Source organism: Zootoca vivipara, chromosome 1 (genome assembly GCF_965207765.1).
Source record: "Zootoca vivipara chromosome 1, rZooViv2.hap1.1, whole genome shotgun sequence".
Classification (NCBI taxonomy): Eukaryota; Metazoa; Chordata; class Lepidosauria; order Squamata; family Lacertidae; genus Zootoca; species Zootoca vivipara.
The window spans coordinates 36,932,906-36,949,411 of record NC_142582.1 but is presented as its reverse complement, the minus strand read 5'-3'; the positions used below and the strand labels follow the sequence as shown (position 1 = coordinate 36,949,411).

General features: G+C 39.4%; 1 protein-coding gene across 1 annotated transcript in view; it reads right to left on the bottom strand.

The window, feature by feature from the left end:
* LRP1B (LDL receptor related protein 1B) overlaps positions 1 to 16,506 on the bottom strand; it is a 743,096-nt gene that overhangs the window by 156,950 nt on the left and 569,640 nt on the right. Inside the window, exons 21-27 of the mRNA XM_060279545.2 lie at positions 13,245 to 13,427; positions 10,103 to 10,303; positions 9,201 to 9,446; positions 6,310 to 6,507; positions 4,000 to 4,204; positions 2,235 to 2,399; positions 742 to 986 (exon numbers count right to left, since the gene is read on the bottom strand). Coding sequence (XP_060135528.2) covers positions 742 to 986; positions 2,235 to 2,399; positions 4,000 to 4,204; positions 6,310 to 6,507; positions 9,201 to 9,446; positions 10,103 to 10,303; positions 13,245 to 13,427 — 1,443 coding nt within the window. The remainder of the gene's footprint in view (positions 1 to 741; positions 987 to 2,234; positions 2,400 to 3,999; positions 4,205 to 6,309; positions 6,508 to 9,200; positions 9,447 to 10,102; positions 10,304 to 13,244; positions 13,428 to 16,506) is intronic.

The following is a 16,506-nucleotide window of genomic DNA, read 5'->3' as shown; positions in this document are numbered from 1 at the left end:
TAAGTGATCTGTTTCTGTATAGATGCAAAATAATACTACATATATTTCTTAATTTGAAGACTTGTATTGTAGTAACCAAAGGTAATTTGGATGGCATGCTAAGAGATGCCTTTTTGAACTGCAATTATTTACAGCAAAGGCTTGTAAAAGGGAAGCAGATACTTGTAATCCCTTCCCCTGCCTCAAATCACAAGAGGTGTTCCTGCTGCCATAGCCCTTATAAACCACAGGAAAAAGCAGCTGTTAACATTTGCCCCCATTCCATACCGATCTATTAAAAATAATGGCAACATGAGAAGGTTCCAGGTCAGTGCCATATACAATATATCAACACAGCCTAAAACAATATTTGTTATGGTTCTGACCTAGGGCTAAAAAAAATCTACTGTCTCCCATTTTCAAGCGATTGCTGGTAATACTTCACTGAAGCAGATGCAAAGGGCTGTTAACTCAATGTTTATGATTTCTTTAGTGCTCTTAATATTGCTAAAGTTTTAAGATGTCATTTAGCCAACAATAATGCTGCTCAGAAATGTTCCTTTTCTTTATATAAGCACCACAAAACAGGAAGCATTAAAAAGCATTTGAAGTGGTACTCACATAATGTCAATTTAACAAGTCAGTCATATAAATAATAATACTTATTAGCTAAGAGGCATTCATTCATACTGCTGGTATGTAATGTAGAATCTGACTATGAACAAAAAGACTATGACACCTTTATTAGAAGTGTTAATTTACCTTGTGGTTGACGACTTGGGTGATAGATCTGAAGATCAAAAGGTTGTGCACTAGTTTTTTGTATCACACTAACATTTTGACCTGTCCATTTGTTGGCCTTTGACAATGTGTTTGTCCTCCAGTCTGTCCAATATACTTCGCTCCCATATAAAGAGACAGCAAAGGGATGAGAAAGATATTCATGTCCTCGTATAATTTCTATCATGTCAGTTCCATCATACAGTGCGGAATAAATAGCATCTGACCTGAAAGATAACCCCCCCAAACAGAAATCCATTGTTTGAAAAAAGAGCAGATGTGAGATAAATCTGAAACTGGGCTTAGTGCAGTTATGACCTTGAAACTATATTCTGGAAAATTAAACAAATATGAAAGGAATGTAATTCAAATGTTTGGGAAAGGATCATAGCTCAGTGGTAAAAATATAAAAAAATAAAGAAATACATGCAAAGGGGTCCCAGATTCAATACTTGGCATCTCCAGGAACAACTGGGGGGTGGGGTGGGTGAGCAGGGCGAGGGGCGGCCTGAATCCTTGGAGAGCTGCTGTCAGTCAGTGCACACAATAGTGAACTAAAGCATGAGTGAGTGGCTAATCAGCAGTCATCCAGATGTCATTGGGTTTCAACTCACTTCAATCCCAGTCAGCACTGTTTATAGTTAGGGATGGTGAAAGTTTAATCTAGCAGTATCTGGAAGGCAATATGGTTCCCAACCCTGGGCTAAGAAATCTGACACGGTGAAGGCAGCTTCCTTATCTGACGTGCCTCTAGCCAATTCACTGAGACTGTGAGTGGAAGCGTTGTATAGGAAGTGAGGTTGGAGCAGTGCAATAATGTCAGTAGGGCCAATTCTCCTTCCGATCCATTTACATTACACGAGCCCCACCAACAGGGCTTTTTTCAGCTGGAGCTCACAGGAGTTCAGGTGGGCACCATTGCCATTCTAAGAGAACAAGGGAGAAGCTTATGGTGAGCTCTGGCTCCCCTTCTTCTAGAAAAATAGCACCGCCCGCCACCATTTAGCCCCTCCCTCTTTGGTTCTGGTGTGCAATAGAGATCAGCTGGTGGGGGTTGTAAGCAGCACAGCCCCAGAGCTGCCTGAGAGGTTGGGTTCTGGGAGTCTGAACACAATGAGTGGCTTGCCTTTGTGGCACTGTGGAAGTGCCTGGTGTCTGTTGTGCGCATAGCTTAGTGAGATGGATAGATCACCCTTGGACCCAGGGTGGAATTACTCATGCCAGGTTGAGAGTGGGAGAGGAAGAATCCCAGCTCTCACATGAAGTGTAGCGAGCCTGCACCAAAGGAATGTTAGCTTGTTGCTAACCTGTCTCCTTATGATGAAAATCTGGTAAAAATTAATAGGGCTGTTCCCATTTATCCCCAAACACTTCTTGTGCCTTCATTCCTACTTACAGGGGTGGGAAGACAAAGAATAAATGCAGCTCTGCAACTTTTCTTTTTCTCATACAAAAAGCACAGGAAACATGGTTACCTGGCATCTGTCCATACTATTCGTTTTTCAAAATGATCCACGGTGAGGCCATTAGGCCATGCTCCACTATCCATGTCTTTATATATTATCTTCCTTCCCGCTCCACTCATGGAAGCAGACTCAATGCGAGGAAAATTGGCATCCCAATCTGTCCAAAACAGAATTCTGAGTGATGCAAAAAAAGAGAAAGAAAACAAAATGTACACTAAAAGATGAAACAAATAATATGTACAGGTGTTGTTTTTTTAAAAAATACCATCAAATTAGCAAATCTGGGCTAGTTATTCTAAGTAGAATACATTTTTGACATTACCAAAACGGCTATAAAGTTTAATCATGGAGTTCCCTAACTTTCTAACACAATGAAACTATTCTGAAAGGAAATGAAACTTTTCTCAGGATAGCTCAGTCGACAGAGCATGAGGCTCCTAATCTCAGGCTCCATGTTGGGCAAAAGATTCCTGCATTGGCAGGAGGTTGGACTCGATGACTTGCATGGTCCCTTCCGACTCTACGATTCTGTGATTCTATGAAGTTGAACAAATAGCCCATTTATATTAGAAACCCAATTCTGCCCTATTTCCTATGGCCTCAGTAGCGGAGACACATGCTCAAAACAGTATCTCAGTCCCTCCTTGCCACCAGCATGTCCTTGTCATTTACGATAGGGAAGCGAAATAAGGAGTGCGCCAGAAAGGACTGGAAAGCATAGATACATTTTCATTCAGCCTAGACTCCAAATGGTGTTTGGGTGTGCTCAGATCTGATCTTACTCCAACATCCACAGGAAGATAGTAATAATATGTCAAGGGGCGGGGGATAACATTTTAGAGTTGCGCAGGAGGTGATGCAAAAGATCCTAACCAGGAATTCACCATTTTGAAGCACTGATAAGACTGATTTTCTCCCTACCTGATTTTCTTCCCTGCAGTGTGCCCTTATTCCCTCTTCTAATATTGCATATGGATAGAATTTTGAGACAGGTGCTTTACATTCCAGTGTCAAGATAAGTGCGAGTAATGTTAAGGCATAATCAATGCTAATTGGATGTAGACCTGATACGCAATGGGCATTTGATTGCATTTGGACGTATAATTGCAACACATTTGAGGAGTGGTAGAAAGTAATGATCATGCTCTAAATCTATAAAGGATATGTCTCATTGTGAAAGAGGTTCAACTTGGGAATTAAAGATCCATTTCCCCAAATGTAAGGGAACATGGCTGCTCTGCCTTCAGATACATTAAACTGGTATGAAGCAATCCTTGGAATTTGTGTCACTGAGGAAATGGGATGAAGGGGGAACATTATATATAGCTGATAACATTACACAAGGCTCTTTTGGCAATTATACTATTTAATTTTCCTCCTGAAATATCCTACTTGATTTAATTAACATGTTGCTCTGACAGTACACACTACCACCTCTAGAAACATGGGAAACGAAAATGAATGTGTGTGTGTATTAATTTTATTAACATTATTATTATTATCCTAAATTATTATTATTAACATTATTATTATTATCATCTCCACATCAGAACATTAGATACTCAGGAACAGAAAAATATATAGACGAGTGAGAAGTCATCATGCTAATCTCAAAAACAATCTGTCTTCCAGAAAAGATTAATAACTTGTTTCATAGTAGGGTGGGTCAAAATTACCAGTGCTAAGGACAAATGAAAAACCACATCTCACAGCACCTATGAAAAACATTTGCGCAGTTTCAATGTAAATAATAATCACAAATACATTTAATTACCCATATCTAGGATCCAAAGCAATAGCCCTAGGATGTTCCATGGCACCTGCTATTAATGTTGTCCTCAGTGTACCATCTAATTTAGCAACTTCAATTTGGTCCAAATTGCTGTCTATCCAGTATATATTTCCAGCAATCCAGTCAACAGTAAGACCTTCAGGGGTAGCTAAACCATGCTGGACCACTACTTCAATGGAGCTTACCCCTGTGAAAATATTAGAAGTGTTCTTAAAATGATTAATGCATTAAGTTTAAACTTGCACAAAGTAGACACTGCAACAGAAGAACTACTTACTTTTAAAATAACGATACTGGAAAACATTAGAAAAATTAAAATATTAAATATTAAATATTAAAAAAATTAAAATATAGTACTATAAAACATTATAAAATAGTAGGTTTATAGCCCATTCACAACTTTGCAATTATGGAGAAAACTGAGAAGTTTACTAATTTCAGAATGGTGAGCTATTTTTGCAACAACATTCACCTTTTTAAAAAAATGGCCCCGTGTCAGTGGGACTTGCTCCCAGTAATGTGTGTAACCCTATACACACATTACTGGAAGCAAGTCCCACTGAATTCAATGACGCCTACTTCTCAGTAGACATGTATAGGATTGCACTGTGAGACACTTACTGTGGAACAGGAATTATCATGACCAATCCTCTAATATGCAAATTACCACACTAGGCATAGTACGATACGCAAACTATTAGGATTTACTAATATTATTTTCTTACTATAAAATACAGTACATTTCTGGCGTGCATCACAGGAAGGGTGGCGCAGTGTCAACTAACCTTCTATTAAGGCTGAGCAGAATTTGGCCACAATCCTGCACACTGTGTGCATGGAGAGCATGGTATGGATGGATTCCACGTGTCCTCTTCCCGCCCCCCACTGTCGCCTCTGTTCATAAGCCTTCTACTATTCTAAAAGCCATCGTGTGACTCGACTGGTCAATGCCATTTGCACTAGCAGCTGAGACCCTCCCCCATCTTACCTTCAAGCATTTGGAGCCTGCTCTTCCCCAGGCCCATGGTGTGCAGGCTACTCCCAGCAGAAGCAGGAGTGGAGACACGTGCAGGGGTCTGGTGGGAGAGGGGAGGTTATACTAGAGCCCTACGGGAAAAACTTCACACTCTGTTCTCTGTGCAAGCAGCATGCAGGATTTCGGCCTGTGGAAATTTTAGTGTATATGTGTGTGTCTCTGTTTGTTTGTTTGTTTTTAAACATAAATCAATCATATCAACTGCATCATTTATTCTACTGGTGGTAGGCTTTCCTTCCAGAGGAGAAAGAAGAAATGCTGTGAGCAGAAAGCTCCCCTATGTTAATTGAAGCTTAACAGTAGATATGGAGCCTGAAATAGAGCAATCTGAGTAAACATATTTACTCAGAAAACATATTTACCGGTACTCAGAAAGAAGCCTATTGTATGTGCTTTAATGTATCCATAATGCACATTTCAAAAGGCCATAAAATGCATGTATTTGGATACAGCAGAATCCTGTGTATGCCTACTCAGAAGATAGGGTTGCAGCCTCTGCAGTCTGGCAGGGAAGTGTCTGCCGTTCTGCCTACTTCCAAATGGTCTCTTTCTCAAAAATGTCATGTCCTTTGTATTGTGTCCCCCGGTGGGACCGCCCCATATTCTGAGAACCACTTTCTGAACAGCTTCGTATTCTAGGCTTGAGATGCCTTATGTTTAACACAACAGCCATACCAATAACCCTACTGGATCCATCTAGTGCAGAACCCTGTTTTCCACAGCAACCAGGTGAGCTTATAAGAGGGTCTTATAATAGTTCTCCCTCACTATTGCCTCTCAGCAAACTATATTCAGTGGCATACGGCCCTAAACATAGAGGTTCAAGTTTGCCTAGGAAGCTTAGTTTGGTCAGAATTGAGTATACACTTCCAGAGTTTATGCTAACTACATTACTTCTGGTAATTACTTCTGGCCCATGAGAGGGCCGTGAAAATTTATGTCTCAGGCTTTTTAGACTCGTTTACCCATGTACTATCTGAAACCAAAGGGGGACGTTGGTTGCCAGATGGATTTTTTTTCAGGTTTTCTATCCCACTAGTACCACAAGCAAAAGGTGACAATAAAAAAAGTTTGGAGAATGTTAAACAAGGGGAAAATAGTATCACATTATAAGAACCATTTTGGACTGTATTATTTAATAGCATGTGGGGAGAAATAATTTGCCCAAATTTCATGGATTCAACATAATTTCACCAGTTTTCTCCAGTTGGCTTTTACCAAGATCATTTAAAAAAAATCTAAACTTCATTTCATACCTCCAGTTTCAGAAAGCTTGCCTCTGTAAATTTTATCTTCAACCACATCTGTCCAGTACAGTAAACTCTGATTGAAGTGAAAATCAAGGGCTATTGTATTTCTCAAACCAGGAACTAATAGGCTGTAATCCCGTTTCTGTAGATCGATCCTTCTGATCTCATGCCGAATAGAGAAAATTATGAAAGCTTCAAATGGATCTGGGATCACAAAAGTACAATTTGTATAAAATATAATGATTAGATCATTATTGTGACAGTAATAAAAAGGCATTCATTAGACTAACCCTCACAGAATATTATAATTGTAAAATACTTATGCATTACATTTCTTGTAGTATTGTTTTTCTAAAATACACATTGCCACTTAAATCTAATCTTTATTCAGATACAATAATATTGAACTGACACTGCAAATATGAAAATTAGATTCAACAATCTAACTGTGGTCTGAAGCTCTAGTAGCATAAATTTGTCATTGGCGACAGTTCAGAAATATTCACAGCAGAATCCTGTACATGTCTACTCAAAAGGAAAACCAACTGTGTCCCAATTGTGCTTTCTCTCATGTAAGAAGTGCAGCCTGGCAGAGCAATCCACCACCTCAAGACAAGGGAAGGAAACAATACAGTTTTCATTTTCCTCTCTCTAGAACCCTCCCCAGTGTTTTGCTATCTAGCCCTGAAGGGCTGAGCATTTTATTGATATATAGTAGAAAGTGTGGGGCAATTCTATTGTGGGAAAGGAAAAACATGTCCTTTTATCCTCCTGCAACTTCACTGTATTTGCAGATGAGTTTTTAGAAAGCACTTCATGGCACTCTGTCCCACCACCTCCAGGTGCCTAGGGCTCATTTCCTACCGTTTCCTTCTCTCCCCTCCCCACAACTTACACCTTCAACATTCCATGCTTCCTGGAGGCTACTAAGCATGTTCAGTCCTTGCTTATTTTCATTTTATGAACTAACACATAAGTGTTAGGATTATTGCTATCCTGGGCTGCTTCAGCAAGGACTGGTGTGATTTGTTTATATCACATGAGTGTCATGAGTCTGAGAGAGTGTGGGGAATGGAAGTCTGTTTTATCTGTTTCCTACAGAGAGTGTTATTGTATTACAGTGGTACCTCGGTTTGTGAACGCAATCCGTTCAGCCGAGGTGTTCACTCGCCGAAGCGTTCGCTCACCAAAGGCACGCTTCTGCGGAGCGCAAAGCGCCGATAGAGCACTTCTGCGCACGCGCGCGCTGCACAGCTTCTGTGCATCAGACGCCGCGGAACCCGGATGTAAACACTTCCGGGTCCGCGCCGTTCATAAACGGAGGCGTTCATAAACAGAGGTAGGCGTAAGCCGAGGTTCAACTGTATTCAGTTTCACTTCTGGTGTGTCACAGTTCAGTGTGATTCTGTTCTATGGTGGCAGAGAGAGCAGATGTGATCATGGAGCCTCTGTATATAGTTTGCTAATGAAGTAATTTTAGAACTACACATGAGTCTTCCTTCTCGCCCCAGCAGACCGAGGAGAAACGCCGGCTGAAGGAACTGGCTCAGCGGCAGGCAGAGGAGGAACCCCTGAAAGCCCCCACCGTGGTCAACCCCAACCCCAACTACAGAATAGAAATAGTGTTCCAGAAACTTCATATATGTCAACATATCTTCAGGCTCAGCAACAACTTTAGCCAGGTTTACCAAGAAACAGGAAAACAAAATAGGATAAATAAAAATTGTATTACTTTTATTTATAAGTAATAACCCATCTAAATTCAACATCCATTTGGAATGAGAGGAAAATTGGAGATGAATATGTATATTATAGTGTTGGATGCCTAATGGCAGCAGCTTTATTTTTTAAAAAATAATAATCAGATAATAGTTAACCAGTTGAAACCCCCAACTCTAGCCCTGAAGTTGTGAATCATAAACCCCTTTCCTCGTAACAGATTTAAATATATGGGGTTCTTTGGTGTAATCTAGGCCACAGGAACTGTTGGCTTAATCATGTATGGATGTCTCTAGGTAGATGTTGCTTGCAGTCTGTAAAAGAGGGAGTGCTGTTATAAGAGTTTTAAAGAACTCTGTTTTATTTTGTAAAAAAAGAGAAAGTTTATAAATGTTAAAAGGAGGCAGACCAACTATGTTAATCCAGTGTTCCACTCATTATTACTCAGAAGGGCAGTTACTCACACAGAGGTCAGAACAAAGATTATATAATCCCCAGATAATAATAATAATAATAATAATAATAATAATAATAATAATAATTTATTATACCCCGCCCATCTGGCCAGGTTCCCCCAGCCACTCTGGGCGGCTTCCAACAAAATATTAAAATACAGAAATCCATCAAACATTAAAAGGTTCCCTAAACAGCGCTGCCTTGAGATGCCTTCTAAAAGTCTGGTAATTGTTATTCTCTTTGACCTCTGATCGGAGGGCATTCCACAGGGTGGGTGCCACTACCGAGAAGGCCCTCTGCCTGGTTCCCTGTAACTTGGCTTCTTGTAGCGAGGGAACCGCCAGAAGGCCCTTGGTGCTGGACCTCAGTGTCTGGGCAGAACGATGGGGGAGGAGATGAGGAGATGCTCCTTCAGGTATACTGGACCGAGATCCAAGCTTACTCAATGCTTCACACTATGAATGTCCCCCATGTGAAAAATACAAGTATAAACAATCAGATCTGTAATGTCAAGCTTTGTTAATTGAATGGCAATTTGTACATCTCTACAATTTGTGAATAAACTTTCAAAACCTTGTTATCCTAGGTGTTTAAGAGTTAAAGATGAAACAACCTGAGTGACTCATACTGCTTCTCCAAAGTGAATAGGCCTTATTTTGGTTCCCCTATATTTTCATAAATAGAGCTCTACAGTAGTGAATAGTCTGTAAATGTCAACTTACCAATATTAGCACAGCTTTCTCCATCTTTATTGAGCTTCCAACCTTCGTAACAGGAGCACTTAACAGTATTTTTATGCTGTTCACACACTTGGCTGCACTTCTGGTGTTTGGCACAATGATCTATGAATTCACAGGTTTTATTGTCTGAGCTCAGGTACAATCCTGGTGAGCATGAACACACAATTCTACCTCCAGGAACTATTGAACACTGGTGGCTGCAACCGCCATTGTTAAGCAAGCATTCATCTGCAATTGAAGAAAACAAAACAGAAATTGGTGTTTTTCAGACATAAAATGCAGACTAAAAGAAGGCTACTTAGATCGGTAGTAAATTGTACTGGATTGAGACTAGAGAAAATTAATGTATAGAACTTCTCAGGAATCAGTATAAACTAATTTCACTGCATCTTTTATTAGCATTGGAAGGAAAAGAGGAGTATGTTACTACACATAAGGATTTTTGCTTATACAGTGGTACCTCTGGTTACAAACTTAATTCATTCCAGAGGTCCGTTCTCAACCTGAAACCATTCATAACCTGAGGTACCACTTTAGCTAATGGGGCCTCCTGCTGCCACTGCACGATTTCTGGTCTCATCCTGGGGCAAAGTTCTTAAACCGAGGTACTTCACTGTATTCACTTTGAAAGTGTGAAAAGTGTCACTGAATGCAGAGCTTGGATGTCTGCTACAACCATCTAGAACTGGGGAAACGAAAATTGTGCAGATCCATTTCAGTGAAATGTTGTGCAATTTCAAGCGTAACAAGGAAAGGGATAATGAAAAGCTCAAGTGATAATGCACAAAGCTTTCACAATATTAATGTTTCCAAAGGGCAGAGGCAAGCATACACAGTAAATCTGATAAAGGGAACTTTTTAATATAGGAAAGAGCATGAAGTACCACAAAGGACATCTTCATCAGATCCATCCGGGCAATCTCTTATCCCATTGCAGAGCTTCTCTGGCTGTAGGCAGATGGAAGTTTCATTCGCGCAGGGGTATTTTGGTGGTCCACACATATACCCTTCACAATGATCTTCATCAGAGCGATCCTCACAGTCAATGTCCCCATCACACAGCCATGCTTTGCTAATGCATCTCCCTTGAAAAGAGCAAAATAAACACACAGAATCAGACCAAAAGCAAATGCAGGAAAATATTCTGAACAAAAATGTTTGGAAAAACTTTGCTTCGTATCTTAAAATAACACCTATAACACCTACAACAAAGTTGAGAACAGCCATTTCCTGCCCCAATGTCAAATTTAAAAAGCCTTTGATGGAACAAAAGTGCATGGAAGTAGTTCAACATTTTATCTGTCTGAGGAGAGTATATAGAGAAAACACGTGTGTGCGTGCAGTGTTATTTAAAACGTGAGCTTTGTTCCTCTTCCTATTTAGTGCATTTTTAAATGCAAAAGAGGAGGAAATTTTATGGGAACGGTTACACTTTGCAATGTGAATAGGTAAAAACAGAATTATGAATAAGAATAGAAGAGGGAACAAAGTACCACTACCACCACCCCCGTTCCAAGATGAATCTGAAACAAATTTATGAAGGATAATAATTTTTGAATAATAAAAAATAAGAAGGGGTAATCTATGATCAGTTATTTGTTTAGATAGAATACTTATAACCAGCTTCATATCTCTGAGACACTCTCAAATAGGGTTGCCATGTTTCAAAAAGTTACCACTATATCTGGTATCAAGTATAGAAATGTCCCTATAGGGACATGCTTATTCAGGTGACATTTTCTGCCTTCAGCCTTTTTCTTTTCTTTCTCAAACTGACATTTTTATTTAAGCAATATTAAAATAGAAATCTGAATTATTGAGATTAAAGGCAAATATTGGGAGTTAATATGCTCCTAAATTTATTTCAAGTCAATTGAACTGCCGAAGCACCGGTTTCGTTTTAATCGCCCTTCTGTGATCATTCTGTAATTAGCTGTATCTCAATCCCGGTTCAAACATGAATAGTGGCACTCGGGAACCTGCTGTTTGGGATTAGTGAAGCGCTATACAAGCTTCACTATGTATTTTCATTAATATATACAATGTTATGCACACTTCCCCCAAATATACACCTTTTTTTTGTTGGTAAACTGCATCATAAAATTCAGAGAAGTGCGTATTTTGAAAGCTAGCTGTGTTTTGCTTCAGGTGTTGTTCCAGGAAGTATGAATTCCTCCTCATCCCTACTCAGTGGCAGAAAAGCTCCCCAGATCTGCAAATGAACAGCAGCTGTTGTCTCTCACTAAATTCAAACTTTTATAGCTGCCAGCAGGCCCCATACTGTCTATTTCAAAGATGATGACATTCAACTTTCCCTGCTACATCCTGCTCCTCTCCCCCCCCTTGTTTGATCCCCACCCCCAATATTCTCAGGTCTCATCCAACATCTCACAATTGTTATTTTTTTCAAAGCTGCTCATATTTCCTCCTCTGTTCTCTTCAAGTCCGTTGCCTTGTTGGCCCAACATGATGTTTTTATTTAATTGCCCAGTCTAGGCCAACAGGGAGCTAATGAAAGCCACTGATGCCAAGTAAATTGGAAATAACCCAAAGTAAATTGAGTTCGCTCCCATAATAACACACTGCCTCAATTTTGTTTTATAGATATATACACTTTTAGAATAAGTCTACTTCCTTGACTTCTTTTTCACCTTTTCCCCATAATTTATATAAAGATGACAAAATGACATTGGTGACCTCTATTATCTCAAAAATTCCAGGCAGGACTTCCAAATGGTATCTGGTCTAACTTTTGACAGGTCTGAACAGATTATTAACAGAGATTGTGGATGGATATTTCCTTCTGCCTATAAAAACACAAATATCCATTGATTAAACCAGCTGCTGTTACAATTTTTCATTGGGTTAAGGTGTTTTTTAAACAAACAAACAAACAAACAAACTTACCTTAAAATATGTAAGTTAAAGGTATCATGTTGTATAGCTTATTTTAGACATGTTTTAAGTATTCCTGACATCATATAGCATATATGTAGTACAACCCATTTTAATGTACTTTGCATGTTGTGATATTTTACTTGTATGGTTGTTGATTTAATTTTGTTCAGGTTTGTGACCACATAATAAATATGTTTAGACTTCTTTTCACCTTGATGAAAAGAAAATAATCTATAATAGAATATTCTTCCTACACTCTGATAGGCTAGACACTTGCTATTATCTAAAACAAAATGCATATGTGAGCACATTAATCTTTGTTGCACTACCTAGGAAAAGGCCTACAAGTAAACTTTTATTGTTATGCATGTTTTGATACTTATTTATGAAAAAAAAGGTTTTTCCCCTAGACACTGTTTTATTCTGTATTATTCTCTAAATAACTGCCCTATAGTAATCCATTCTTTGCTTTTATAGCTGTTACATACACACAGCTTCTACCTGCAAAGCTTTCAATCATTTTGAAATATTTACACTATGCTATATTTCTTATTTAATAGCACTCTTTGCCAATTGCATCTGGAGTGTTTTACATTGAAATAATACAATGAAATAGATAAAACCACATCAAACAAAACTCCAGAAATAATTTTAAATGAGGGAGGTCACTGTAATTTATAAAATAACACAGCATAACTGTGTGTATATATCAGCATTTCTGCTCACAGGAAGTGACACTCACCGTGCATGAACAAGGTCTACTAAGGTAATAAAAAAGAAAATATTTCAAGCAGTAATGTAGCTTTTAGTCAAGCAGTCCCTGGGAGCTTGTCCCATGGGCCACAGGATAGTATCAGACCTCCCTTCCAAACTTCAGAAAGATTTTGGATCCAGTATCCCTGCCAACACAGAATCCTCCGTAACCCTGGCAGCTCCCATGTTGGCATGGCCAGCGGTTCTGAATCCAGCTTTAAGTGAAAAGCAGATAGTAGCATTAAAGAGAAGCATGACCACTTTTATATTAGCAGAGCCAAAAATTATCTCTGGTTTTCGCAATATAAAATTGGCATATTGCTTTCAAATAAACAAATATTACTTTACTCTTAATAAAACATGTTTTTTTGGTACCTGTGGTCTTGCAGGAAAATTTTGTTTTAGCATCACATGGGCGTATGGTTCCATTACAGAACTTTTCGTCGCTGCCATCCTCACAGTCCTTTTCTCCATCACAGCGCCATAAGTCAGGAATACAGTTTCCATCCGGGTGGCACTGAAATTCTTTCCCATTACATCCTCCAAGAGAGGCTGTTTCTAATGTGATAATAATAATAATACAAATAGATGGTCAAGATGACATGTCCACATGTACCAATACTCCACATGTTTCATTAACTGCAAATAAACAAACACAAATGTATCTGCCCTTTGCTGGATACCGAGGCGAGATGCAAATGGGGGTTGTGCTACACCCCTCTCATTTCCTAAAGATCTCAGATGCAGTGAAGTGGGTTTTTTTTTTATTCGTTTCCCTTCAGTGGATTAGAATGAACTGTGAAAACAGTTTTGACTTCCTAGAGTTTTAGTGCCAAAATTCAGTGGAGCAGGACTACAAGATTCAACCCATCCTGAGACCACAAGCTGGATGGTTGTATAGCTAACCAGTAACAGAAAGATGGCGGGTGGGAGGACTCAAGCACCCTACACTATTCAGAGATCCAATACATTCTGAAGACCAAATAAGCAAGTTGGAGGAGCAACTTCCGGCTATATAATTATCATCATTCTTTTCTTAGAATGGGTTTATGTATTCTTCACCCCTCTTCTGTTGTTAACCAGATAGTATTCTCTGTGGGATTAACAAGAATGAGATGAAATAGGATAGGAGCTGCTGGTCAAGTATTATTTGCCTACACACCATTTATTCTGATTTCACCCCAGTAGTAAGGAGGGAGAGACTAGTAGATTGAGGGGACCTTCACCTCCCACTACTCTGAACCAGGTCTCATACTTCTGCCGCAAAGAAATGTATTTTAATTAAGTTCGTTCTTACTCCTCCTTCCTCTGTGATAATCACAATCCTATGCTTTCTTTAAACTTGGAGACATCCTTTTCAGTTACTAATTTTCTTTACTCAGTCTATTGATGCCGAGAAGATCAGAAAACTGTTGCACTGATGCAACTTGTTTCTTTATTTTACTCAAAGACTGAAAGAACTTCAAGGCTACCTATGGTTGTTTTACAAAAATGAATGTACCATAAATTTAGCTTTTGCAAGGTTTGTCAGTGTAATTGCTCCTAGTTCTCTTTGAAGTTTTATACTGCTATTTTTGTGGTGTTACTTTGAGGCAATTTCAAGCAATCCTTGCTCAAAGTCATCACATCACTGAGTTTCAAAGCAGGGAGAAATCTGTGCTTGTGGCTTCACAATGAAGTGTCCTTAGCACGACATACAACATATTCCACAACACAGAACTCAAATGCTTATTTCATCCCGACTTTTCAAGCATAAAGAACGTGTGCTGGTACCCTGAGAAAAAAATGCTATTTATGAGGATATTTGCTGAAATTGTAATGAAACTGACTAGTTTCTATCATATAATGATATTTGGGTTTTCGGGAGTCTAAAACCTAAGTGTGCATGTGTTGCTCATTTCCAAACTTTCCAGCACATAATGATATTCCAATGACCAGCCATTCATAGTCATGGATTTATGTGGGACTTGACGAGTGGTAAACTGCATGCAGAACCACTTGGCAAAGACATCCAAGCAGATCTTACAGCCTATTTGTAATTAAGTCACTCAATTTTCTCTTAACTCAGCAGTCTCCAACAGCAGCCAACTTTCCTGCTGTTGACAGAATGCCCTGTTTGGAACCCGGTGGGAAGGCAGCTTCTGAAGCAGTTTGAGTTAATGGTGCATTATGCAGCCTTCCCTGCTGTCTTGCTTCCCCCCTCCTCATAAGTAGCAATGACTCAGCTGTCAGAAGGTCAGGTAAGCACTGTCACTCCACCTCACTACCTGCCAATGATGCAGAGTCAAGTGTCCTTCTATCCACAAACACAGACAATTGCTCTCTAGTTGTTGTTTTTTTACCTGGAAATCTTTATTCCTTTTTTTCCTGAGTCTACAACTAGATTTGGATGCCATTATTTGCTTAGGAGTGCCCCTGTTGGCATCTACTTTGCCCATAGCTTCTCCTTTCCCTAAACATGTTAAACACTGCACCTTTTTCCTGAACATTTGCCCACTTTCCAAACAGGCATTTACTATTCTAGGTTGGTTGCTTGATTCTGCCCTCATCTCCCAGTAAATCCTTGTCATGGTCACTGAATGAGAATTTCATTTTGCTTTGGATTTATGCTGTGTCAGAGGATCCCCACTTTCACTCTTTTGTCACAGGTTTCCAGCAGATTATAAAAGGAGTCAGATTTCAGCACTTTCCCCACCACACCACTTGATACTGAAGCATCACTGTGCATGCAAGTATTACCGGTATTTTATCTGTAGTGCATCAAGCCTTCAGTAATTTGCCTTACGATCTGCCTTGGAAAAAAAAGTTTATCCAAAAAAACCTCTCCTTTTGTTACTCCTGCTTGGGTATCTCAGGAGGCCCCCCTGCTACCTAGAACAAAGCTCCCAACATTACACACATAACATAAAAGTTTTATGTTACATGTAACATAAAAGTTTCTGAGCCAGTTCTGCCATACTAACAGCAGCTTCCCCTTCAGCAGATTGGAGTCAGGGCTACAAAGAAAAATGATTTTCTTAGCACCAGATTAATTTCCTCCACTTGTTTAATAATGTTTCAGAGGGCTTATTCACAGAATGAACATAGGAAGTGTGGGAACAATATACCTTTGGAACAGAGCACAGGCAACCTTTACACTATTTATGAAGCTTTGCCTAAATGTCATGGAACAGAGATGCTTAAAATGAGTGTCTTCTTCAGTTTGACACTATTCATCTACAGTCCACTTGGGGAGGCTGTTTTCCATATCCCAATACCATCTGAGGTGCAATTGGTGGGAATATTTGAAAATACCTCATCTGTTGTAGCACTCACAATATGAAATGCCCTGCTATGAGATTCATTTAGCCTTGACCCTGCTGATATTCTATGGCCAGCCGAGAGCAGTCTAACTTCAGCGATCTTTCATCTAACCATTGATTGCAATGATTGTTCTTGGCACTCTTCTTGCGAGAGGGGGAAATCATATGAACCTTCTCATACACTGAAGTTACAGGACCACACTGACTGGCCTTGGCTTTTACATCTGGCTGCATGTTTGGCAATTGTGTGAAGTGCCCCTATGCACTGAGTTATGAGAAAATGACTCCTCCTGCAAGGGAAAGTCCTGGACCAATCAGGAATACTACATTATTGT